Below are 27,992 nucleotides of genomic sequence, written 5' to 3' on the forward strand. Positions count from 1 at the left end.
GTTCAAACACACCATGGAGCGCAGGTGGTAACCCACTAATTGTAACATAATCTCTTACCTAGGGATGAACTTCGTACCAGTACCGAAAATACTGATCCCAAAAATTGCCAAAATTGGGTATCGATACCGAAAAAATTCGGTACAGTATAATACGATATTTGAAGCTAAAAATCGGTAAAATATTAGTATGGTTTCAAATTTGAAAATACCGATCCCGAAAACACAAAAAGTGAGGGGCTATTTGGTAGCCTCTTAATGACCATTCAGATGCTACCTCTTAATGGTTTAAAACATCTGAATGAATAAGAGGTAACCTCCAGTCTGAATGGTTAAGAGTAACCTCTGAATGGTAAATCATCACATGTCATATTCTTCTACCTTCTCATTGGTATAATTCTTAATGGTTCCATTAAGAGGTGACCTCTTAATAACCATTCAGAGGCTACCAAACAACGTCTGAGTAATGAACCTTGGGTACCTAATCCTATTCTTTTCTACACTCTTTAACCATTTAACTTTAACGGAAGCGTTACAAAGACGTGACGGAAATTTCCAACGGGTCGAAACACCCAGACCAACAACCTCTTAACACCTTAACGATCTATTAACGTCGTCCGTCTATTTCACCCCTCTTCTCCCTCTTCGGAGAAACCACAAACCCTAACCCCAACGACCTCCAATGGCTTCATCACCACCACTCATCGAACCAATCACCGCTATCGCCAACGGCGACACTCTGATCACTTCCGCCGCCGTAACTTCTCCCGCCACTACTGCCGCCGTAACTTCTCCGGCTACTCCCGCCGTCGTAACTTCTCCGGCTACTCCCGCCGTCGTAACTTCTACGGCCACTACCGCCGTCGTAACTTCTCCCGCCACTCCCGCCGTCGTAACTTCTCCCGCCACAACCGCTGAAGACCTAGCCAAATTCGATCCAAATAACCGGCCGGAGAAGAAGCAGAAACTTGATTCCGGCGCCGGCACCGGCGACGATCACCGGAGAGAGCGAGAGGAATGGAGCGGTTCCGAAGTGACGATCCTTCTTGATTCGTTCACGGAGAAGTATATTGCGTTGAATCGGACCAATTTGCGACGGAAGGATTGGGCAGTGGTGGCGAATTTGGTTGCTGAGGGTTGCGATAAACAGAATCGGAAAAGTATTGAACAATGTAAGAATAAAGTTGATAATCTGAAGAAGAGGTATAAGTTAGAGACTCAGAGGATGGAGAGTGATGTAGGGAGTGTTAGTAGCTGGATTTGGTTTAAGAAAATGGATTATCTGTTTGGAGCGGCTACGGTGAGTGAAGCTGCTGTGAGTGAAGCGGCTGTGGCTACGGTGAGTGAAGCGGCTTCGGATGATGATAAGTCGGCTGGATTGTCGTCTGCGAACAAATTAAGGCGGTCTACAAGGTTGTTTTTGATAATTCAGTTATTAGTATACAATTTTAACATATAATCAAGGTTTAAAAGAACGGAAACGAGTTTCGAGGCGTTTTCCCTTTGCCTCACGAGGCGTAAGCCTCGAGGCGAAACGAGGCGTAAGGCCGAGGCGGTATTAATAAATAAATATAAAAATTATATATATTATATAAATAATAATACTAACTAATTTCATCATCAGATTTATCAAAATCATCAAAAACATATATAAAAAAGACATGAAATGCTTGAAATTGACACAAAAAGTCAAAAACAACTATGAAAATCCCATGAGGCGCACCTGAGGCGCAACCTTTCTTAGCGCCTCAACCCCTCTGAGGCGCATATGCAGTAAAAACCCCATGAGGCGCGCCTCAGACTCGTTTTTTGGCCGTTTCGCCTCGAGGCGCGCCTTGAGGCGCACGCCTCAAGCGTTTTTTAAAGCCATGCATATAATAGTACCTTTTTGAATGATCACATTTGCAGGTGTAAGTAGATGATGCATATTTACTTGAATAATGACTAATGAGCTATAGTTATATGTCGTGTGATCGGGGTTTGTTATATGCTCAGTGTTTTGTGATTGGTTTAGTATCGTATTTCAGTAGTTTGTGATCGGTTTGTTATATGTTTTCAGAGCTTTGTGATTGGTTCGGTATCATATTTTCAGCAATTTGTGATCAGTTCTGTTTCATATTTCAGTAAGTCTGTATCAGTTAGGTATCATATATCAGTAAGTTTTGTGATCAGTTCAGTATCATATTACAGCGTTTTGTGATCGGTCCCGTATCATATTTAAGTACTTTGTGATCGTTCATTATCAGATTTCAGTACTTTGTGATCAGTTCAGTACTTCAGTAGCAGATTTCAGTGTTTTGTGATTGGTTCAGTATCATATTTCATCGTTTTGTGATTGTTTGGTATCATATTTCAGCGTTTTATGATTGGTCCAGTACTTCAGTATCAGATTTCAGTGTTTTGTGGTCGGTTCCGTATCATATTTCAGTACTTTGTGATGGGTTCAGTATCAGATTTCAGTATTTTGTGATCTGTTTAGTACTAGATTGCAGCATTTTGTGATCAGCTTCGTATCAGAGTTTAGCATTTTGTGATCAGTATCAGATTTTAGTATTGCACGATTATAGCCATTACTTTACTGAAAGGCTTATTTGCTCTGTGCATAATACTAACATTTATATACATGTTGTTTATGTTCAAAGGCTTGCTCCTCAAAATGGCCTTGTTGTTATGAACAACAAAAAATCACTTCCAAACGTGAAATGGAAAAGGGTAGTCTTTAAAGTTAGCGGCACTGCATTAGCCGGAAATGGTCAAACAATTGACCCGAAGGTTCAATTTTTTTCTTGCCATTTGAGTTGATTTCGTGAATTTATTGTGATTGTATATTAAACTTGATTGTTCTATTTTAGGTGGCTTTGCGAATAGCCGATGAAGTAGCTACTGCTTCCCGATGCGGTGTAGAGGTACTTACCTCTCTTTTATCTGTATCTTTGAAGGGCAAACTGCATGTAAAAGCAAATAATTTATAGGCTTGTAAATGGATGCAAACGAACCTTATGAACGAACATAGACAAACGTTAACGAACATAATCGAATGTTCACGAACTTGAATGAATAAATGGGACATTTGTTAATGTTGGTTTGTTTAGTTAAGTGAACATAAAACGAATTTCTCAATGAACTGTTCAGTTAACGTACAGTTCATTTACAAGCTTAACGTTTTATATAGGAAATTTAGTTTTTGGTAAATGGTAACCAGATCTCGTATTTGATTATAAATTCTTAATGTAGAATCTTAACTGTTGGTTGTAAAACTTGTGATTGTAGGTGGCTATAATTATTGGAGGTCGTAACTTCTTTTGCGGAGATTCATGGGTGTCGGCAACTGATTTAGACAGGCCTACAGCTTACCAAATCGGGTATTTCTAGTTGTCATTTTTACCTTAGAATGTTATATCTTTAAAACAAGAGTAAAATGCCATTTTCGTCCCTGAGGTTTGGTCAGTTTTGCGACTTTCCTCCGAAGGTTTGTTTTACCACGTCCGGATCCTAAAGGTTTGAAATCTTGTCATTTTCATCCAGCTCATTAACTCCATCCATTTTTTCCGTTAAGTCAGCGGTATTTCCGTAATTTTTTGATAACTTAAAGAGCAATTTGGTTTTTTTCACTTTATGTACAAGCATTCAAAGTACCCTTACTAAATAAAAGTCAAATCCCCTAACTTTAAGTTAACAGAAAAGACGAAAATACCACTGACTTAACCATAGTTATCGATAGCGTCCATAGCGGACACTATTGCGAATAGCGTGGCGTGGCGGTTAATCACCGCTACGAGGTGCATAGCGATCACATATCGAGCATATAGCGACTCCGACGGCGAATTCCGGCGAAAAAAATACCACTCCGGTGATGCTTTCTGCCGGAAACGAGGAAGAAGATGAAGAAGAAGATAGCGGCTGAAGTTATTCAGCGTGTTTAGGCTTTAGGGTTGCCGGAAACCAGGAAGAAGATGAAGAAGAAGATAGCGGCTGAAGTTATTCAGCGTGTTTAGGCTTTAGGGTTGCCGGAAACCAGGAAGAAGATGAAGAAGAAGATAGCGGCTGAAGTTATTCAGCGTGTTTAGGATTTAGGGTTTTAAATAACTTTATATCTTTTAACATTTAACCCCTCTATCTTTCATAAGTTTTCATTTAGTCCCTAAAACTTGTAAAAATTACTGAAAAAGTGTAAAATTAGTAATATTTATACATTTAACCCCCTTTATTTTCACTACTTTATATTTGGTCCTTAAGTTTATAAATTTATACATAAAAAGGTATAAAATTAACATTATATATATAAAAAAACTAGGTTAGAACCCCGTGTATTACACGGGTTAAATAAATGTTATTTTATATATTAAATAATAAAAAATATATCTTTAAAATATCGTTTATTACACGGGTTGAATAAATGCAAGAGTTAATTACAAAGATAGTCCTTGTGGTTTACCAAAAGTAACACCTTTGGGTACTAACTTTTTTTGTAACATGTTCGGGGCTTATGGTTAGAAAGATTTATTTAACAATAGATAAACTCGTGTAATACACAAGATTTTTAAACATATAAGATTTTTTATTATCTATACTATATAAAATTAAATTTATTCAACCCGTACAATACACTGATTTTTTTTTAAATATAATTTTTTTATTATTTAGTATATAAATCTACATTTCTTCCACCCGTGAATACACAGGCTTTTTTTTTAAATATAACTTTTTTTATTGTTTGTTATATAAAATTACTTTTATTCAACCCGTACAATACACGAGGCTTTTAAATATATAATTTTTTATTATTTAATTTTAAAATTATATTTACTGTCAACTTCCGTTAAATTTTCTGTTAAGTTTTGCTTAAATTACCAAAATGCCCTGCAATAACATTTGATTTTAGGAATAATTTTGTAACCATAACCATAGAAATTATTAATTATATATTAAAATCAACTTCGTCGTCTTATCTATAAGTTCGATCCATAACCATAGCAATTATATTTATATATTAAAAAATGTATTTTGTAAATTCCTTATTCCTTCAACTTCGTCGTCATTATCTATAATTTTAATTTTATAATATATACTATAATTGATATTAATTATCTATAAAAAAAAGATGGCTTCAATGAATGACATGTGTCCTTATATTGGTTTCTTTTATTATATAGTATAGATTATAGATAGCTATTTTTTATTTCTTAAAATTTCAACTACCTTATCACTATACACGAAATAGCGGGCGCTATCTCATCACTATTGCTACGTAGCATATAGGTACCTTATCGCTATTTGTCGCTATTCGCTATCGATAACTATGGAGCTAATGAGCCGGGGTGAAAATGGTAAGATTTCAAACCTTTTGGATCCAGATGCGGAAAACTAAACCTTTGGACGAAAGTCGCAAAACTGACCAAACGTCAAGGACAAAAATGGCATTTTACTCTTAAAACAAAGATTGCTATTTCTTTTGGTAGCTTCTGATATTTTTGTAATGGTTAATGTAGCATGATGGCAACAGTTATGAATTCAATACTGCTTCAATCAGCCCTAGAGAAATTAGGTATTCCAACACGCGTTCAAAGTGCTTTTGTGATGCCAGAAGTTGCTGAACCGTATAACCGGCTACGAGCCATGCGTCATCTCGATAAAGGAAGAGTTGTTATTTTCGGTGGAGTCGGGGCCGGAACCGGGAATCCACTTTTTACTACCGATACAGCTGCTGCTTTAAGAGCCACTGAGAGTATGACCCATTCCATCTTTTCACGTTTTTGTTCATTCAAAAAAATATAAATAATCAATATGTGAAATATTATTACCAAAATGATATGTTTATAATAATAATAATCTAATGAGTAAAATGCCATTTTGGTCCTTGAGGTTTGGCCAATTATGCAACTTTCGTCCAAATGTTTGTTTTTCGGCATCTGGATCTAAAAGGTTTGAAATCTTGCCATTTTCATCCGGATCGTTAACTTCATCCATTTTTATCCGTTAACTCAGTGGTATTTTCGTCTTTTTTATTAACTTAAAGGACAATTCGGTCTTTTTCATTTTATGTACACAGGAGTCCTTAATTGAAAAAGACCGAATTGCCCTTTAAGTTAACAAAAAAGACTAAAATACCCCTGACTTAACGGAGGAAAATGGATAGAGTTAACGAGCCAGATGAAAATGGCAAGATATTAACCCTTTTGGATCCAAATGCGGGAAAACAAACCTTTGGACGAGAGTCGCAAAACTAATTTTTTAAAGCTGTTGCAGAGGTTGTATGCTTTAAAAATACACTTATGACCAGTCTTATTTTTGGCTAATCGCGTTTGACCTAAAACACAACCCAAATTGCCGCCTCTACGTTGCTTTCATTTCCAGTTATCTTCTCTCTCATATCTTGTTTTCCACACTTTTTGTTTGTAGAAAACCTCTTTCATGTTTTTTTTTGTTGACCAGTCAATGCAGATGCTGTCGTTAAAGGTACAAATGTAGATGGCATCTTTGATAAGAACAACATCAAACTGGACCGACTTTCCTTTCGTGATGCTGTTTTTAGAGACGGCACCCCCTTGGATTCAATGGCAATACAGTTTTGTGAAGACAATGCAATTCCCGGTTAGTTAATTCTTCTCCGTATATCAGTTGGGGCTGTAATCGAGCAGAGCCAGGTTGAGCTCGAGCTCGAACTTAAACGAGCCAGCTTGGCTCGTTTCTTTAATCGAGCTGAAAAGTCGAGCTCTCGGCTCGTTTCTTTAATCGAGCTGAAAAGTCGAGCTCTAGGTCGGCTTGTACAATGTTCAAGCCAACTCGAGGTGGCTCGTTAATTTTTTTATATTTCTTTACGAATATTGATAAGATAAAAACAAAAGAAGTCAAAAATTACACATATATCTATATGTATTATTTTTATTTTTCTAATATTTTAAATACCAAAAGGCATATTAAAAGTATTACATCTATAATTTTTGTTTATTTTCTCATATTTTTATATGTTAATTATTAATTAAACCTAAAATGTTAACATTTCAACCCCACCCACATATTTTTTTTATTTGAACACATCTAAAATTAAAATTAATTTAATCTATATAAATAAAATAATTCGAGTCGGCTCACGAGCCGATCTTGGCCTAGCTCGAGCTCGGCTAGTTTACAAATCGAGCCGAGCCGGCTCGTTTACAACCGAGCTTTTCTAAAGCCGAACTTTTTTCGAGCTTTTTCCGAGCCGCGAGCTCCGAGCTGTTTGAACACTCCTAATTTCAGTCCATTTTTCTTTCAGTATGCGTATAGTGTATTAAACTCATTCGGTAACTTCAATCAGATTAGTGATTAGTAACATGATTATCCATTTTAATGGCCATGAGTAGCTTTTATAAACAAAAGTGAGGCTGCTTAAGGGTGTAAACGAACCGAGCCGCTTGTGATCTACTCAAGATCGGCTCGCTAAAAGCTTGGTTTGAGCCGAGCATAAACGATCTCGAATTCGAGCTAGAGCCTAAAATAACGATAATTTAATAAACAAGGTCGGTGATTGAGCTTGATTACGTTCGTAAGCTTAACAAAATCCATCATTTATATAAATAAATAAAAATATATTTTTACACAGATAAAATGCATCTTTTTCTTTTTCTTACTTTTCATTTGGTTTTATGGTTTTGCATTTGTAGTTGTCTTATTTAACATGCTGGAACCCGGGAATGTTTCGAAAGCGTTGACTGGAAAACAAGTTGGTACCTTGATTGATCAGTAACACCCCCTCACCGACTTGACTCACCGGGAACCTGTCTGCCCATTTTAGTTCGAGTCTAGTTCTAGTAAATCCGTTAGGTCTAATGTTCCTGGAGTTTATTTATTTTGTACATTATTATTGTCTGCAGTTTTAGTAAAATAAATTATGTAATCGGTAGTTGGAGTACTTGATTGAGTATTTGAATGGAAATAGTTTGAGGCTAGTGTAGATTATTGTCGTGTTTTATGTGGTCTTAGAGGTGGCAAAATATGCCGTGGTATGCTACATGGTTGTATTGCTTTGCTACCTGACACGACACGTTAACATGATTATTGAACCCGAGCATGACGCGTGTTATTATTGAACCCGAGCATGACGCGTGTAACCTAACGTGTCATCTTTCTAAACACCAACACTTACCTAGTTACATGTATAATAAGCGTGTTACACAACACTTTTAACATGATTAAACGTAACCAGTTCAATAACATGAATGATAAAACATGATTTACACACTTAAATATAGGTAAAGGATCAAATAAAAATAACATTAACGTACGAAACGTACGCATTGAGGGAAAAAGCAAAAAGTGGCGGTGTCATTTTGGTAATTATCAGCAACTTTAAAATTACTGGGGAAAAAGCAAAAAGTGTCTTGTAGAGTAATTTTGAGCATCTGTAGAGTAATTTTGGGAAATGTAGGTTAATTATAAAATTACTCTAGTAGAGTAATTTTGGAAAATGTCTTGTAGAGTAATTTTGTTAGCATTTAGTTATGGGGTTTAGCTTTATGGTTTAGTTTTTAGCTTTTAGTTTGGGGGGGGGGGGGGGGGGGGTTAGTGTAATTTTGATAATTACCCTACACGACCAAAATTACTCTACATGAACATTTACAATGGTTTAGGTTTTTTTTTTTTTGGGGGGGGGGGGTGGGAAGGTTAGTGTAATTTTAATAATTACCCTACAATTTTCATAATTACCCTACACGAACAAAATTACTCTACATGACAAAATTACTCTACAGAAGCTCAAAATTACTCTACTAGAGTAATTTTGAAGTTGCTGATAATTACCAAAATGACACCGCCACTTTTTTGACTTTTCTTTCAATTCGTACGTTTATTTTATTTTCACGAGAACTTTAACTCCTTAAATATAAGCAGGTCACACGAATGACACAACTTGTTTAAAAAAAGTCATTGACGCTACTAGCTAAACACGAATAAAAAATAATAGCATTTTTGTTTTCGAACGGCAAGGCTTTCGTAAACTTGTATTTGGATCGGATCAGTCAACCCATGACCCAACTAATTGGCACTATTTCGTCGATGAACACCCATGACTGGACTAATCTTAAAAGACTAAAGAGAATGGGCATGACCCAGACATTTACTTTCTTTCGTTTTTCAATAATTTGGTTTATAAAAATTCCACATGTTTGTTGCCTACTTTAAACAAAGTGGCCCAATGGAAATGAACGGAACAAGGTTTTTATTGTCCTAGTTAATAAATATTGTGGGACAATATGAGGGTTTATGCGAGAACCACTATTTATCGTGAGAAGCGTGAGAACCACTTATGAACACAACTAAAATAAACAAAAAACAAACAATGAACCCCTCATCCCAGTTCCCACCACCACTAAAAACCCTAACCCCCCCCCCCCCTCAAAAAAAAAAAAAAAAAGAAAGAAAAACTATACCCCACCACCCCGACTCCCAAAAACCTTAAAAAACCTAAAAGAAAAAAAAAACTTAACCTCTCACCCACCATACCCAAGCTAAATGCTAAAAATTAAATACTAAAACTAAACCACAAAACTAAATGCTAATTTTTTTACAGTTAAATCGCGACTTTTTATTAAAAAGTTCAAAAAAAAGTAATAAAAAGTTGCGATTTTAATGGAACTTTAAAAAAATGTGTGTTTTTTAAGCTTTTTAAGTAGTTTTTGTTACACTTACACTAGTTCTCGTGGTTCTCGTCATAAATGGTGGTTCCTGAATGATCTTCACCCTATATATGAGTAAGAATCATTTCAGAACTCTAAATAATTGTAGAACTTACAACTACTAATAAACAAGCATTCTACTTATATATCTTCATCTTTAACATTGTTTAAGGGTATCTTTTATCATTTATTATGATTCCATTTCCATGTGTGTTAAGAGTAGTTTATCATTGTTTTTCTTATGTAATTTTTTAATTACATATATGTAAATTGGTTCATTTACACGTATGTAAATTAGTTCCTCTACACATATGTTAATTACTTATTACACATTAATAATTTGGTTTTTCATATATGTAATCATAAAACTACATATAATAAATGGTATATATATAGAGAGAGAAAGTATAATGTACAAAACCCTAAACACACCATCCCCACCCAAAAACACACTATACCCCACCAACCCCCCCCCCCCCAAAAAAAAAAAAAAAAAAAAAAAAAAAAAAAAAAAAAAACTGAAAACCCCCACCCCTAAAAAACCTAAAAAAACTAAACTCCCAACCCACCCCACCCAAGCTAAATGCTAAAACTAAACCCTATAATAAAGTTCACAATTGTTTTTTGTTTATGTATGACTTGGGTAGCTAACCCTCATCACATGACTAAATTGTGTACCGAATGCTGACGTTTTGTTTGTGCCCTCATTAATGTAAAATAAAGGTTAGAAGTTCACTCCCGGCCTCCATCACGGTGTGAGGTTTGTCAAACCTAATAGCGTTATCAACTAATACCCCCGTGTATGCCCACCCGGCAATCTAATCGGTAAAAATGTAGGGACTTTCAAGATAGAGTTTTCCGTTTAGTCCAAGTGTACTACTCCACCTACAGTGGATAATATGTTTCAGTGGTTCCAACAAGGAACGTGCGCGTAGCCTCTACCAGGGCTACCGTAAAAAGTGTTCTTCCAAACTAGGAACACATGCTTTTGGAAAAGGTTATGAACTCACCTTAGTTTGCTCAGTAGTAAAGGTGAAAGGTAATCAGGAATGATCAATCTCTTACTGATACGTTTACCGTTTTAGTTAGTTTCATTTATGAATTCCTACACGTAGTCTAACACATAGCCAAAGAATCACGTTGTCATACAGTTACTCGTTTAGGTGAGTTAGTGCATGTGATCATATTATCCCATAAAACATATTCATTGCACATACTAGTGTTTATAATAACATTCAACACCTTTCGATAACATGTATGCATATTCAACACGATTTTTCATGTCAAATTTTAGGCAGTTTTCCGGAATTTATTAAAATATTAAACGAATTCAGAAAATTATGATATTTTAGCACAACATGTTATTTAGTCCCCGAATACTAATGTATTTTTAACATGACCTGAATATTTATAGAAAAATCACTAAAAATCATTCTTTACGCCTAGGTCTGGTTTATAACTTTCTGATGACAGTTTACACCAAAAATCATTTAAAAATCCTTGTAAACTCTTTTAATGAAATTCAAGTGGGAAATTTTCTGTACCTCCTGGAACTATCTATAGTAAAAATTTTAGGTGATAACTCAATTCCCACATTGAGTTATGACATTCGTAATGGGTTGTAAATTCTGATAGAAAATGCATCATGGACCTTTGACACAGAATAAATCATTTAGAATACAAACGATGTCGAAAAAATGCGATTCTAGTGGGGTTTGAAAGGTATTTCCTGAAAGTACATCATGGACTCAAGAAACAACACTTTTGTTAACTTTTGACCCAGTTACAGCCAATTAAAGTCGGCTGTAACTTTCTGGACAGAATCTGTTTTTATTGCCCGATCCCCAAAACGACTTTTATGATTTAAATTACATACCAAGCAACCAAGAATGACATCTAAACATCATCTATAGCAGGTTGTTATAATTAAACATCATCTACTTCATCACAAATCAACAAGGTTCAACCCGAGTTCATGCAAGATTTAAACCCTACTAGTTCATACAACCATCTAACCGATCAAACCACCCAACCAACATAATCCTTAGTAAACCTAATCCATTAACATCATCACATGCATCAAGAACATCAAACAACACAGAAAACACATCCTAAATAACATAATATCGTCAAGCATAAACAATAAAAATTAACACAAAACACAAGATATGGATACCCAACAATGGAAGGGATTTGATTAGCCTTGAAAACGAGATCACTTAAAATCCTTGGGCTCCGGATTGCGTCAACGGTAGAGAGGGAGTAGGATTGCATGTATTAAAGGGTTTGAGGGTCTGGGAAATCTTATAAAAAACCCTCATGTACGTTACGAAACATATTAAGGGGCTGTTTGGCAACTTTTGAATGGTTAAGTGTTGAACCAGTAAGAGGTCTAAACCATTAAGTGCTGAATCAGTAAGAAGACTCAACCATTAAGAGCCAGTATAATGCTTAACCCTTTAGAGGTAAATGTCTGACCAATTCAAATTAGAGGTCTTAACCATTCAGACTCTGTATAATACTTAACCATTCAGAGACAAATGTCTGAACCATTCAGACATCTGCTCACGAAACAAACAGTCTGAACCATTAAGTGCTGAACCAGTAAGAAGTCTGAACCATTAAGAGCCTCATTAAGAGGTAAACAAACAACCCTTAAAATGGGTGGTGGATGGGACGGTTTGGGAGTTCTTAATTGGGCCGCAAACAAAGGAGTGTGGGTAATGGGTGGCGGTTTGGGTTAGTTTACTTAGGCTGCACATAGTTTGTTCCACATGGGCTGCAAATAGCAGGGTTTGGGCTTGAGTTTATACAGGTGGGGTGTGGGTTTCGTGTGGGAGATGTTTCGGGTTTGGCTTCGCGTGGGGTAGGTGGCACGAAAGAGTGTTTCGGGTTTAGATAATTTATATATATATATATATATATATATATATATATATATATATATATATATATATAGGGGAATGATAAATCGAAAACCCACTCCAGTTGACTAAACCCTGAAAACCCATTAATCACCATTGATCAAACTAAATGAATGGCTGAGATTAAGTTTGGGCCATGTCTTTCTCTAGTTCCACTTTTCAGTATTATTTAATACATTGATTGTACATTAAGGGGTAATATGGGAAACATATTTTCATCTCTTTCAAGAAAGAGAAAGACATGTTTAGGTACGAATCATAAAGTCTCCATATGCACAGACCTATCAAAACTTCAAAACATCAAAACAAATTCTCTCTCTCTAAAAATTTCCATCAAACATTCTTCATCTATACCCATATCAGTGAAGATGTTCAACTATACCCAGAATCGCCGGCCAAAAATCGCTTAAAGATCTTCAAAATCGCCGTAGAATATCAACGATCGCCGGAGATATTCAAGAATCACCGGAGAATTTCAACCGGTCACCGCCGGAAAAAAAAGGTCAGCCTAAAAACGAGAGGATTTCAGGTGCGTCGCTTCTTTGTTGACTAAAATTATCAACTTTGTTTTAGCTATTCAGAATGTTGCTTTAATTTTTCATAGATCTGGTTGCAAATACTTCAATGTCTTGAGTGTAAGTTACAAAACTTCATTTTTTTTAAATTATTATTTGTATCTGCATTTTGCAACTTAAATGCATTTGCAGATCTTTTTTCTTATTAATTGTTTGTTTTGATGAATTTGAGTGTGTATGAATTGGTAGTTTCTAATCTATTGAAATGGAAAATTACATTAACATATGGAAATTTACATTATCATTTACTGCATTTAGGAAATTAGGGTTTTTTCTTGTGGAGATTTGTGTGGATTTTTAGTTTTATGAATGCTGTTGTTGTTGGATTCTGTTTGGTTGATGTATCTGGAAACGGAGGCCCGTTAGCCCAAAACTATAGTGTCTTATAGTCCGTGGATTGCCTCTGTACCTGCTGCTGTTGATGACCGCAGATATAGAAACCATTTGACTATAGGAAATGGGAAAGTATTAGCTGGCCTCGGTTTATAATGTAAGTTTTCGTATTATATAATTGGTAAAGGTGGATAGATAGGCAGCTTGATTAGAGGGGTCAATATGGGATCCGGTATTTTCTGGTATCAGTCAAACGGACGAACGGGGCCGGATTGACCAGAAACATTTTGTCCATATTGTTTATAGATAAAACATGTTAACATGATTACAAAAAAAATTTATTATTACAACAATCTAATTTTGTTAAAGAGATCTTAGTAGGTTGCATGGATATTTTTTTTTACTTTCTACATGTTTGACCCGCTTGATCTGTTTCCTTTTTAGCTAATTATTAGCTACTTATGGGTTTCGATTCTCTAATTCAGGCGCCGGTGAGCACTAACAATTCATCCGTCCGCGTTAATTTCCCGTTAGATGATACCAGTAAGAAGATTCGAAAGCCGTATACTATCACCAAATCTAGACAGAATTGGACTGAGTATGGTCCGCAAAAGAGCCAGCGGGTACATGACTCATTAAACATCATTTCTATATGCATATATGTACAATATAATCATTTGTGACTAATAGTTGATGTGTATGTATAATATTTAGGACAAACAATGACATGAAGTTGTTCCTGGGTTGATCTTGGCTCCTTGGCAGTATCTCTCACATTAATGGGGTCTAACTTGAAACTGCAGTATTTGTTGTCATCATGAGTTAGACAACAGGGCATATAGGTAAATAATAATAACTTTATTTGTAAATATAAAAAGGGTTATGATTGCTTGATATGACTAGCATTTTGGATAAAGGTGCTAGAAATCTTCTCTTTTTTGTACCTAATTTACCGTTGTTGTTGCTGGGCTCCTTATGTGTGATTGTTTCTCATGGTTTCAAAAACAGGTGTATGGTTATTGTCATTTTTATAATTATTATATGTTGTAGTAATCAATCGTTTGTATAGAAATTGATGATTATGAAAAATCTAAATATCAAAAAATCAACTTATACGTTCGGTTTTCCGCAAGTTTGTGTATATCACTTACAAATTTGTAATGTTTGCTTGTATTTGAAAGTCTTAAATGAGAGTATTTAGTAGGTTAGTTTGGCTTCAAAATGTTACACATTTTCTGTTTTTATTTATTTGGTTTATCATTTTCTTTTTCATATAAATGGCACAAATTAATCCCCAAGTTTTGGGCCAAATAAAAACGTCTAACATGCGGCAAAAAAATCGGTTTAAAAAATAAACTATGTGAACTCATTGGGCAACATGCGGCAAAAAATCATAAATACCCGCGGCAACGCGCGGGGCTTCCCACTAGTTCTATAAAATGAGCAATAGGTATTACGTTATATGTAACATTTTACAAAAAAAAGTATAAAAAAATAACATTACATTTTCTGTATAATTTCAAAAAATGTAAACACCCAATATGCAAGAAAAAATGCTTGTTTTTTTACCATTTAAAGGATATCCACATACATAAGAGTGTAACACGTTTTCTTTTCTTTCTCCTCCGACACAAAGTGTTATATTACATCATATTGTTACAAAAAGTCATCTTCCTAGAAAAAGATGTTACATGTTGGTACGTACACTACAAAAAAGATGTTACATATATTATACATATATATGAAGTTACACCACGTGTAAACATACATTTTCTGTATAATTTCAAAAAATGTAAACACCCAGTAAACAAAAAAATGAGCAATAAGTATTTCATTATGTGTAACGTCCTTCTACGTTTCATATACACAACCAACAACAGGCTTTAAAACAATAGGAACATTAGGACACCACATTCTAGTGCCATTGGGTGTGTGGTGAACATAAAATTTCTCGTCCGCATGAATACCTACAAAAAAGGTCACGAGTCTTTTAGAAAACGTTGTATTGTTAATAAATTTTAACACGTATATGTTAAAAAAATTTACTTGTAACATGAAACCTAACAAACTGATGCATTTTACTGTATTGTCAATACAAGTTTAACACGTTTTGCTACAATGCAAACAAAACATGGTGGTACATTTTTTTGGTGTCACCAAAAAGTGTAGATGCTGGTGCATTTTTTTTATGTGATCCAAAAATGTAATCTCGAATGTTTTTCCTTTCCAAAAAATATAAAAACTTAATACAAGTGTAACCACACATGTTTTTACCTTCTACTAAATATAAAAGCTTGTTTCATAAAAATAAAAAAATAAAAATGGTATTTTAATACAAGTTTACCACATTTTCAACTAAACTAACCATAAAAAAATACCTAAAAACAAAAAAAAAAATTCATTCTTTCACATAAACAATGACCTGTGGATAGCAGCTCTGTAAAAGTACAATTCTGAACACCATCCTCATCATCATTTGTGCCATTTTGATGTAGATCTGAGGCTACACATAAAAAAATACCAAATTAAAAAAATAAAAAATTCAAGAAGAATCCAATCAAAATCTAAACAAGAAAACCTTAATTTACACAACTACTTGTATGTATTTAAAGCTGTACATTTAATAAAACTGAAAAAAAAGTATCACTCACCTGGAAACTCTACTCTCACCCAATGCATCTTCATGGAGTTTCTTGCTATGTTTGATTTTTTCCGATGAATTTTGAGGATCTGCAGCAATGTTTGATTTTGTCTAATGATTTTTGAAGATCTGCCATGTTTTTGGCTGTTCAACTCAGCCATCTTTGATTTTGTCCGATGATTTTTTGAAGATCTGCAGCGATCGTCTTTTTTGTGTGGCGATTGTCTGATTTTTTGAAAATCTCAGATCTTGATCAAAGCATCTTTTTTGTTCAAACACACATGCAAAAACCCCACAACTTCATCTCCTTAAAGCCCTAATCACACCGGCAAAAACCACCTCCGATTTTATTTTGTTCAGATCTGAAACCCAGATGTCAAGACTTGTTCCGATTTGGTTTAAATGTGTGTGAAACATCTAAAATTTATGTGAGATCTGAAAGATTGTGAAGAGAATGATATATGTATAGTTTCAAATGTGTATGAGGATGATTCTTGAAATTAGACATATTAGAGAAAGAGATCAGAGATATATTAGAGGAAGAGAAATATGAGGATGATTCTTCAAATGTGTATGAGGATGATGGGGGGTGATTCTTCAAATGTGTATGAGGAAGAGAAATAAATGACATGTGAGATGAGAAGTCTTGACATCTGGGTTGAAAATTGTGAGAGAAAGATGTGAGAGAAAAAGCAAAGTTGAAAATTCTAAACAAGTACAATTCAATTTATTAAAAAGATGATAAGAAGAAGCAAAGATGGACAAGTCTGCGTGTGCAGACACATCACCAGCCCATCACCATAATCTAAAAAATGTAAGAAAGAAAATGACGATCATGCCCTTACTCTTCTCAATCTAAATTCAAACGTGGATCAATCCTAGCCACATGTTAGAGTTTTCAGGGTTTAGTCAACTGGAGTGGGTTTTCTCCTTATAATTAGCCTATATATATATATATATATATATATATATATATATATATACATATTCACATTTTAGAGTGCTAAGTTTAAATCGTACAATGTAACACTTTGTAAAAATAAAGCCTATACGAAACAGAAGAAAGCAAGTGGTTTTTACCTCGGGAATACGGGTTGTCACAAAACCACAAAACTAAATGTTAAAAAAGTTTTTTTAACAGTTAAGTCGTGACTTTTTACAAAAAAATTATAAATAATATGTTTCGGTTTTTAATGAAAAGTTTTAAAAAAATTGTGTATTTTTTAAGTAGTTTTAGTTGTGTTTACATTGGTTCTCATGGTTCTCGCAATAAAGGGTGGTTCCTAACGGATCCTTACCATATATATATATATATAGGAACAGGATCAGGAGAGAACGCCTCAAAGTGTGAGAACGGTGAGAACGATTCTCAGCCACAAGATCTTAGTGGTTTGTGGCTGAGATTGATGCGGTGGCATTTTTGTAAATAATAGGGGCCTTGGAAATACCAGGAGGAGTAAAATAGGAAGATCCAAACAAAGGTGCACATGCTAATCACATGCCATTTTCCCTCATCATATTTAAACGACAATAACTTTTTTTATACGTGATTATTTTTCGAAAAAAATTACACCATAAAACTCAGCGTTTTTTATCTTTCCAACGAGTATACTATTGATATACTTTTCGAAAAAAAATTAACTGGGTTTTATGGCGTTTTTCTAAACTAGGTGTTTTATGGCGTTTTAGACTAAGTATTTTCATTGCGTTTTTCTGAACTAGGTGTTTTTATGGCGTTTTAACTAGGTATTTTCATAACGTTTTTCTGAACTGAGTGTTTTATAGCGTTTTCAACTGAGTTTTTCATGGCGTTTTTTCTGAATTGGATGTTTTATGGCGTTTTTACAGTACAAATTATGATTTTTCTGAGCTCAAAAAATATTAATTTAGGCGGTTAGACACATTTTTGAGCTATATGGCTAAAAAAATGGTTTTTTTGAGCTGTTGTAAATTATAGCTCAAAAAATAGCTTTTTTTGTTATGCCGTTTTAACTGGGAGCTGCTAAAAAAAATGGTTTTTTTGAGCTGTTGTAAATTATAGCTCAAAAAAATAACTTTTTTTGTTATGGCACTGGGAGCTATATGGCTAAAAAAATGGTTTTTTTGAGCTGTTGTAAATTATAGCTCAAAAAAATAGTTTTTTTTTTTTTTTTTTTTTGTTATGGCGTTTTAACTGGGAGCTATATTGCTAAAAAAATGGTTTTTTTGAGTTGTTGTAAATTATAGCTCAAAAAAATAGTTTTTTTATGCGTTTTAACTGGGAGCTATATGGCTAAAAAAATGGTTTTTTTTAAGCTGTTATAAATTATAGCTCAAAATTTTTTTTTTTTTTTGTTATGGCGTTTTAACTGGGAGGGCTAAAAAATGGTTTTTTTTTTGTTATGACGTTTTAACTGGGAGCTATATGGCTCAAAAAATGGTTTTTTTGAGCTGTTGTAAATTATAGCTCAAAAAAATAGCTTATGACGTTTTATTTGAACACCTAGTTCATGTGAGTGAGTTTTTTGACAATATTACTCCTTAGTGTAATTTAACATCAATGCCACATGTCACCACCAAAATGGGTCCAGGCAGCGGTAACCACGGAAGTTAGGTGGGTAGCCAAGAAAAACGCACCGGTGAGATCTCGGAAGAAGTTTGTTGGGTTGAGTAGCGGACATGTTTGGGTAGCATGCGCACCCGAAAACCCGAAGGTGATCATAAGTCGGGTGACAAAGGAACAAGGAAAAAGTGGGAGTGTTGTAGTTGAGACGAGTGGTTGGAAGAATGTTATGTAAATAGGCGGCAGTGTGAAGCGCCTCAACCCAAAAAGTGGGAGGAATGTGAGCGTGTATGAGAAGTGCTCGAATGATATCATTTAAGCGACGAATCATATGCTCGGAGCGTCCGTTTTGAGGCGAAGTTTGAGGGCAAGAAAAACGGAAAGTTAGGCCTTGGGAGTTTGCGAAGTTGTGAAATGCATGATTGTCAAACTCCCCGCCTAAGTCACATTGAAAGGCTTTAATGTTTTTTTGAAATTGAGTTTGGATGAATTTGTGAAATTTAACAAAAGTAGGAAACGTCTTAGATTTGAATTTTAATGGGTATACCCAAACATAATTTGTGAAATTATCTATAAGGACCATATAATATTTATAGGAGTTATTACTAATGACCGGGGAGGTCCACAAATCACAATGAACAATGTCAAATGGTGCAAAAGTAAATGAATTTGAATCAACAAACGGAAGACGTTTACTATTCGATAAATGGCAAGAGTTGCAAAAACCAAAAGAATCCTTAGTACATGAAATATTAAAATGACTAGAAAGAAATTGCAAGACTTGTGAGCCGGGATGTCCAAGACGATCGTGCCACTTATTTGAACTGGATGAAGTAGTCAAAAAAAACTTGAGTTGGTTGAGTGAATGGGTTGAGATCACCGGTGCTATCATGGCGGGAAAGCGGTTGTCCAGTCTTGAGGTCCTTCAAAGTAAAACCATTGGGGTCAAATTCAATAGAAACAAGGTTATCACGTGTAAATTTACGCATGGAAATAAGGTTTTTAACCACTGTAGGGGCATAAAGTATATTTTTAAGATTAAAGGTGTGGTTATCTGTTTTGTGAAAGCCATGTCCAGAACCCAAAATTTTCAACGATTGGCCATTACCTACAAGAATATTAGCATTAATAGATTTTGATAAAAGGAATTGAATTTGACCTTGGTCTGCAGTAACATGAGATGATGTGCCCGTGTCCATATTCCAATTTGGGTCCGACTGGTTTAAGGTGAGCGTGGACAAAGCAGCTCCCAGTTCGGTCGGTTGAAGTGGGTCAACCTGTGGTGTAGAATAAGCTTGAGGTGGGCCGTAAGCGTGAGGGTAGGCCGGTGACTGCTGGGCTGTGAGGCCGAAGCCTGGTGGTGGGGTGTATGTGGTATTGGATTGGCCGAGTTGTAAAGTAGGCTGGGCAGAGGTTTGAGCAGCGGGTCGGGACCAGTTAGCGATCCACGGAGATTGGGCTAGGTGAGGGCATGGTGGTGGTGGTGTGCTCCACCACCCGTAGTTACCGGAGGGTGGTGTAGGAGAGTACCCGGTTGGAGTTGGTGTGTAGCCAGAGGTGTTGCATCCACGGCCGCGGCCGCCGTGGTAACTGTTTCTTCCACGGCCCCGTCCACGACCTTGTTGCCTTTGGTATTGTTCATATTGTTGGGCGAGATTATATGAGGGCGGTGGTGGGGTGGTATGTTTTGAGAAGGTTGGGACCCAACAGAAGAAGGCGGTCCGCGAGGGACCGTAAGGGCAGCCTGTTGACGAGCGGCTTGTCGTCGTTGTTCACGTTCAATCATATCACGAGCATCGTCCCAAGACGTGTTAGAGGACTGAGTAATAAATGAGGTGGTTGTGTCATACTCGGTCGGTAAACCTTGAACCATTTGTAAAACTAACCTTGATTCCGTGACCGGTTGATCCACGTCCTTGAGTTGTTCGGCTATATCTTTTAGTTTCTGGAAATAGTCATTAAGAGAGGAGCATGAAGCCAAGGTGGTGTTGGTGAAAGCTTGCAGTAGAGACGAGGCATGGGAGTTTTTATTGTTTTGAAAGATGGATTGAAGCTTGTTCCATGCCTGCTGCGCCGTCGTCTGATCTTCCAAAATTCGGATGAGGAGATCGTCTGAAAGTGTTCCGTATATCCATTATAACACAATGGAATCCACCTTGGCCCAAGAGTCGAAACTCTCATCAGTTTCAGCAGGAGGTCTGGTTCCGTCTATGTGCTTCGGTACTTCGTATCCCTTGGCGTGGAGTCGAAACAGTTTTACCCAGGCAGAATACGTAACCTTCTCGCCATCAAGGGTGCGGACCTTATTTTGTATGTTGGTGACTGAATAAACGGGGTGAAGGTGTTTGGGTTCGGTCGAACCGAGGAAGATGAGGAGTTTTCTTTGCCTGTCATTGTCGGCTGGAAAAAAAAGGGTTATGAGGGGAAAGGCTCTAATACAATAAACGATGGCATATGAATTGTGTCTTCTCATTACATCCAAAAGATACATATATACTGTAATAATCCTAACAAACATCCTATCATTGTGGAGCTGAATATTCACTTCCTAAAATATAATATATGGAGAATGTGTACAGCTAATGTACAGCTGATATTAAGTTGGTTTTGATAAAAAGAAAAATGAAAATGAGAGTGGGGTTGAAATTCAAATCCTTTAATTTAGTTGAATAAATTTTTGTTATAAAAATATAAAAATAAAGATGGGGGAGTTTTGATACAAAACAAGACAGGAGACGAGCAAGTGGTTTTAGAGGCTTTTAGGTGCTTTTTGTTTTTTCTGAGGTAAAACGTCTGCAGTCTGCGGACCACATCTGCAGACATCTGTAGCAGAAGAGCTGGACCAAACCTCTACAGTCTACAAGAAGAAGACTGTTTGTTTTTTACTTCTGCAAACTGAAATAAACAGAAATATAAATAAACTGATTAATCCATAACGAACACAAAAACTCTGATCAAACAATCTATCAACATGAACAATTGTAATCAAACAAACTAAATCTTTAGTCAAACAATTCATCAAAATGAACATCTATATTCCATAACAAACACAAAAAATTAACATAATCATAAACGAAATCAGAATATAAACACCAATAATTAACTTATGCACTAACAATAACCAAAATAACATTAACCAAAATAACAATTATGAACTAACATTAAACAATAAATGAGAATTGAACCAATAAAAAGAACAATCGTAATAAGCATTTAACATAAAAAATCAAACCATTAATAAAAATGAACATACCAGGTCAGAGGTGGAGGCAGCAGGTCAGAGGGGGAGGTAGCAGGTCGGAGGTCGGAGGCGGAGGCAGCAGGTCGAGGCGGAGGTCGGAGGCAGCAGGTCAATGACGCAGCAGATCGGATGTGGAGGTGGTGTCGGAGGCGGAGGAAGTGGAGGTGGTGGCGGAGGAGGTGAGGTGTGGCTAGGAGAAGTATGCTAGGGTTTGGAGAGGGGGTAGCGGAGGGGAGGGGAGGCTGAGGTGTGGCGGAGGTGAAGGGGGAAGCGGAGGAGCTGAGGTCTCGGTTGGAGAAGTGGAGATGGGGCTAGGGTTATGAGGTTTGAAGATGTGCAGGTTGAGAAGTGGAGAAGTGGAGCTTGAAGAGTTTTGAAGAGGCAAGACCACATCTCTGCGGGGAAGACCTCTAGAAGAGTTTTTTTTAGTGAAAGCTCTTCCAAAAAACAAACACGCTGCAGATTCAAACGTCTACGCGTGGTCTGCGTGGTGCAGACATAAGAGGCTGTGAAGTACTTCCAACAAAAAACAAACACCACCTTAGACTTTAGCATTTTTTACAAGAAATATTATATATCAGTGGCGGAAATAGAAGAAATATTTAGGGGTGTCCCAATTTTTTACGGTACATTTATAGAACGGAAAATTTTTTACCTACATTACGGGGCAGGGCCGATCCTGAAAATTCAAGTGCCTTGGGCGAGCAAAAAAAGGCCCTTAGGCCTTACCGAATTAAATTTTATAAACTAGTTTTTTAGGTTAACGAATCAATATTGAGCATATCACATTTGGCTAGGGTTTATGAATTAATATTGTCAATAAGTTTTTCGGTTTTAGATTGGGCTAGGTTTATTTTTAATTTTTAGATCGAAATTAAACAATTCAAAAACTTAAGAAGAAAAGAAATAAAGAATACTCACAACTCACAATCAGCACAACAGCAGCGACTTCAGCCAATTAGCCTGTTCGATGATTATTGTTCTGAACTCAACAGTGATTAATTAAAGCTTATTTTTTTGGATTTTGGTTTCGTCATCACTTCAAAGAATTCAAACAATCAATTAACAAGCAAATTAACAACCAATAATCAGCCAATAACAACAAGTAACAAGAATAAAACTAATCAAACTAACCAATAATCAGCCAATCTTCTGTTCGATATGATCGTCTATTCGTCTGTGACTCTGTTCGATGACTCGATGTGCTGCTGCCAGTTCCGTTCGAACTTCGAAGATGATCTTCTATGCGATATGATTGCCTAATCAAACAATTATCAAACAAATAACAATCAAACTAACAACATATTCGAACAATTATCAATCAAACAATTTCGAACATTGTCTATTCTGACTATTCATATGTTATTTTCGAACAATCAAAGTATCAAACTAACAACCGGTTCAAACAATTATCAATCAAATAACAATCAAACAATTATCAAACAAATAACAATCAAACCTATATTTCTGTTGCTGCTACTGCCAATCAAAATAATAAAACAATCAGCGACCAAGGCTGATCTGTTGATACTTGATTCTGTTCTGTCTCTGCCTCTGCCTCTGTGTTCGAAGATGATCATCAGCGATGTCTGCCACTATCGACGTTTGATATCCCTAATTAAACTGCCGCCCATTTGATTCAATCTTGGGCTATTATTTAGTTATTTGGGCTTAACTAATGTGCTATTATTTAGTTATTTATGCTTATTAATTAGTTTCTTATTGGGCTTATTATTGGTTTGTATTCATCATCACCAAGTGGGTTTATTATTGGTTTGTAAAAAAAAATTTGAGGGGTGTCCTCGTAGTTGTTCAGGGGTGTCCTATGTAAAAAAATCGATATTTTTTTTTACACTAAGGAAAAAAGTTGAGCCGTAGCCCGGGCTACGCTTGGACCTACACTAGGTCCGCCCCTGTTATATATGTTTAGAAACTAGAGTTATGCGCAGTTGCGGGGCGTTAAACCAAATATTTTTTAATTTAATAACATGTACGCATTTATTTCGGTTAATTATACATGCTACTTATAACACGATATAAAAAAAGATGCATCAAGTTAACCAAATAAAGGAAAACACTATCATAGTTATGATAAAAAAAAAACTAACTAAAACGATGGCAGGCGTGTAATTTAGAGTTGAGAGCAAAACAATAATTTGTCAGGACCAATCAGCGAGTGCTAGGCAGCTATTTGGCACGAATAAAAACTAAATTGAGTAAACCAAGTAAATAAAACACAACCATAATTTTGCCAAAAAAAACTATGGCAACATTGCAAGTTTTAGCTTGGTAAAATCGTAATTTTAAAATGGAGGTAAAATAATATTTTGAACTGAAGGCAAAACCATTTTTTTATTTTGAGTTTGGGGCAAAATCGTAATATTTTTACTTAGAGCAAAATCGTAATTTTTAGCTGGGGGCAAAACAAAAATTTTATTTTGAATTGGTGGCGAAATTGTAATTTTAAACTGGGAACGAAATTGTAATTTGGCAGGATTGTAGCGGTGGGCAAAACTATAATTTTTTTAACCAAGGCAAAATCGTAAATTTAAGCTGCGGTCAAAGCATAAATTTAATTTTTAACTGGGGGCAAGATCGTAAATTTAAACAGAGGATATAATCGTAATTTGACAGAACCTATAAATAACTATTTTATGAAAAAAAAAGTTGGCCGCCACTTTTGGCCAACCAACTAAAAGAACTATTCCCAGCGACATTTGAAACTGACGTTTGTATGTATTGTAAATGTAAATGTAAATATAAATGCAAATGTAAATATATCGAGCAAATAAATCTAAACACGTCATAAAAGTCAAAATAGAAAAACCAAGGCGAGAAAATAAAGTCAAAATAAAAGAACCAAAGTGAGAAAAAGAATATTCAAACCATTCCAGACATAGTTTTAGGCTGATTTTTAAGCATAGATGTTTTTATGAAGCCTACTTACTTTTTTTTAATTATTTGTTAGGGTGAGTATCAAATAAAAGGTTTATTTTGGCTAGGAAGGATAGGAAGCAATAGAATTATGACATGTGACAAAATTTAAAATAAAGAGAGGGTATTTTAGTCAATCTTATCCTTTCTTCTTCTCCCCACTAACTTCAAAACCCACAATTTTCAAAACCCACCATCTTCAACCTTTTCTTTACTTACTATCTCAATAATCACTACATTATAGTGCAGTTTTCGTCATCAATCAATGATTCAAACACCCGATCAACGTGTTCTTCAGTTTTTTTTGAAGAAAACCCAGTTTAATTTCATTCAAAATCTCGTATTTTCCTGTGATTTTGAAGATAATCACTCGATCCGTTCGATTCGATCGCTGATAAGTGTTTCTATCATTCAAATTTCGTCAATCGTTGAAGAAATCGACTTCGATCCATGTAAGAAATTCTTTAATTTCATTTTTACGATTTGGGTTTTTGATTTAGTCATTGCGTTTTACGATCTAGGCGGGGGTCCGGGGGCAGCGCCCCTGGTAGCAGGGTCCAAAGGGCGGCAGCCCCTGGCGAGGTCCAAGGGGCAGAGCCCCTGGCTGGGGTCGATTAAATTGCTTTAATAAAAATGCATCAGAAAATTAAATTTTCTGTAAATTTGCCTCTGGAAAACTGCATTCGTAGACAGTTTTTGCCTCTGTAAATTTACAGTTTTTAAATTTCTGTAAATTGTCCTGGTTCAATGCGTTTTAGAGAGAACACCTTCTTTGGTGTTTTTATGCCATTGCGTTTTAGAGAGAACACCTTCTTTGGTGTTTTATGCCATTGCGTTTTAGAAGTAAGACATTTTTATATGTTTTCTGGACATTGCGTTTTAGAAAAACACATTTTTGAAGTGTTTTTAGTCATTGCGTTTTAGGTAAAACACATTTTTGAAGTGTTTTTAGTCATTACGTTTTAGGTAAAACACATTTTTAGGTGTTTTCAGTCCATTGCGTTTTAGAGAGAACACTTTCTTTTATTTTTTTTAGGCCATTGCGTTTTAGAAATGAGATATTTTTAAGTGTTTTCTGAGCATTGCGTTTTATAAATAAGACATTTCTTTGTGTTTTTTGTGCATTGCGTTTTAGGTAAAACATATTTTTATGTATTTTCAGTCCAATGCGTTTTAGAAAACAGACATTTTAAATGTTTTCTGGCCATTGCGTTTTAGAAATAAGACATTTCATTGTGTTTTTGGTGCATTGCGTTTTTAGGTAAAACACATTTTTAAGTGTTTTCAGTCCATTGCGTTTTAGAAAGTACACTTTCTTTTGTGTTAGGCTATTGCGTTTTAGAAATAAGACATTTCTTTGTGTTTTCTGGCTATTGCGTTTTACAAATAAGACATTTCTTTGTGTTTTTGGTGCATTGCGTTTTAGAAAAATGTCATATTTTAGGTTTTTTTTCCATTGCGTTTTACGCAACTGAGTTTTTTCCATTGCTTTTTACGCAACTGGGTTTTCGAAAAAAAATTGAAAATATAGCATTAGTATACTCGTTTTAAAGATAAAAAAACGCTCGTTTTTTTGGTGCAATTTTTATAAAAAAATAATGTCGTATGAAAGAGTTATTAACGTTTAAAAAATGGGGGGAATTGGATGAGAGAGAAACTATTGCCTTGGATTGACTAGAATGCCCCTAAACAAACTCACGCGCCTATTTTTTTCTTCAATTTCACTCATTTAATCTTAGCCTTAATTAAATAAATGGATGATCAAGATTACTTTCTAGGCTTCCTACCCAAATAAACTTCATATAAGTAAGATATGAAATAAAGTATTATCATTCCATTGTCTTGTTAGGGTATTTAAAGGGAATGAAATTACTTGTATAATAGCTGATTTCATACCACTAACCAACCAAACACAAACTTTTTTCATTTTAGAGTAAATTACAAGTTTTGTCCTTTATGTTTACACCATTTTGCAGACGTTGTCCTTTAGCAGAAAAGTTGACAAGTTTTGTACTTAATGTTTCAAAATCTTGCATGTTATATCCTTTAGGCCAAACCCAGTTAGAATTTTTAGTTAATTATGGTCATGTGTCTTGCACATGAGGGTATTGTTGTCATTTAACCTTTCTAGGGGATATTTTGTAAAAGAATTTTATTCAAGGACTATTGTGCAAAATAAAAGATATAAACTTATCTTCTCTCTCCCTATCTGAACTTCTTCCACCCTGTTTTCCCCTTAACCCAGCTCGCCATTAGGAGATTTTGATCATTTATTTCGGAACCCTAATTTCAGTTATTAGTTATGGAATTAAATTAAATGAACCAACTTTTTAACTTTACCATTTTGTTTTGTTTTGATTTGTGCGGTTGTAGGATCTACTAATCATTGAATGTGTTTTTGTTTGTTCAAATGATGGCTTAATTGTTTTTTTTAGGGTTCGTTTGATTTTAGGGGGAATTTAATTTTGGATCACTGGATGATTGATTGATGGTATAACTCAATTTTTGTGAAATTTCCCTTTTTGATGATCGGATTTGAATCTGTTATTGATTTTAATCTGTTGTTGAATTAGAACTTTTAGTTTGACAAATGTCACTGTCATCATTGACCCGGTTTTCATGGTGGTATTGGAGTAACGGGAAGGGTAACCAGCCGGTGATCGGTTCGGATTCAATGAAACCGTCTTCGAACAAGAAGAAAGAGGCAAGGTTATCATCATCTTCATCTTCAAAAAAGGTGAAAAAGAAGTGGCAAAGTAGAGAAGGGAGGAAGAGAGTAATGGATAAAGAGTATGATGTTGTGTTGGTGCCTTCAGATGGTGTTTGTTTATCAGCATCTGATGATGATTCTTCCTATGATTCAGACTGGTCTGTTGGGTGGATGGAGCCTCATGCCCCTGAGTTTTTCAACAGTGATGATGAGGATGCTGATGCAGGTGCAGTTGCAGATAACAGTTTTGCAGTTTTGGTTCCTTGTTATAGAAATGATTGCAAGGCTTTTAAGATGGAAGAACGGGCCAGTGACCAGTTCTTACTGATTTCCCAAATGGTTTTCAGCAAGACCCTTGTCGTCCTTTTCCAATCGGTTCCCTTTCAATCAAACTGGTTCGGTTTTTGGTTTTTTTTTCAGTGGCCAAACAGGGGTAAAACGG

General features: G+C 35.5%; 3 protein-coding genes across 3 annotated transcripts; 2 read left to right on the plus strand and 1 right to left on the minus strand.

The window, feature by feature from the left end:
- The first annotated feature begins 552 nt into the window (after positions 1 to 552).
- Positions 553 to 7,935, plus strand: LOC110941096. The gene is made up of 7 exons (XM_022182714.2): positions 553 to 1,410; positions 2,640 to 2,769; positions 2,850 to 2,903; positions 3,268 to 3,359; positions 5,487 to 5,722; positions 6,430 to 6,588; positions 7,641 to 7,935. The coding sequence occupies exons 1-7, from the start codon at positions 680 to 682 to the stop codon at positions 7,721 to 7,723; spliced, it is 1,485 nt and encodes a 494-aa protein (XP_022038406.1). The 5' UTR covers positions 553 to 679; the 3' UTR covers positions 7,724 to 7,935.
- Positions 7,936 to 12,824: 4,889 nt separating this feature from the next.
- LOC110941097 lies at positions 12,825 to 14,608 on the plus strand. The gene is made up of 3 exons (XM_022182715.2): positions 12,825 to 13,103; positions 13,968 to 14,105; positions 14,197 to 14,608. Exons 1-3 carry the CDS (start codon positions 12,846 to 12,848, stop codon positions 14,206 to 14,208), a joined length of 408 nt encoding a protein of 135 aa, XP_022038407.1. The 5' UTR covers positions 12,825 to 12,845; the 3' UTR covers positions 14,209 to 14,608.
- Positions 14,609 to 15,298: 690 nt separating this feature from the next.
- Positions 15,299 to 17,025, minus strand: LOC110939066. The gene is made up of 3 exons (XM_022180943.2): positions 16,134 to 17,025; positions 15,905 to 15,985; positions 15,299 to 15,449 (listed from the first exon to the last, which is right to left on the minus strand). The coding sequence occupies exons 1-3, from the start codon at positions 16,282 to 16,284 to the stop codon at positions 15,334 to 15,336; spliced, it is 348 nt and encodes a 115-aa protein (XP_022036635.1). The 5' UTR covers positions 16,285 to 17,025; the 3' UTR covers positions 15,299 to 15,333.
- Positions 17,026 to 27,992: the final 10,967 nt, after the last annotated feature.

Source organism: Helianthus annuus, chromosome 5 (assembly GCF_002127325.2).
Source record: "Helianthus annuus cultivar XRQ/B chromosome 5, HanXRQr2.0-SUNRISE, whole genome shotgun sequence".
Lineage (NCBI taxonomy): Eukaryota > Viridiplantae > Streptophyta > Magnoliopsida > Asterales > Asteraceae > Helianthus > Helianthus annuus.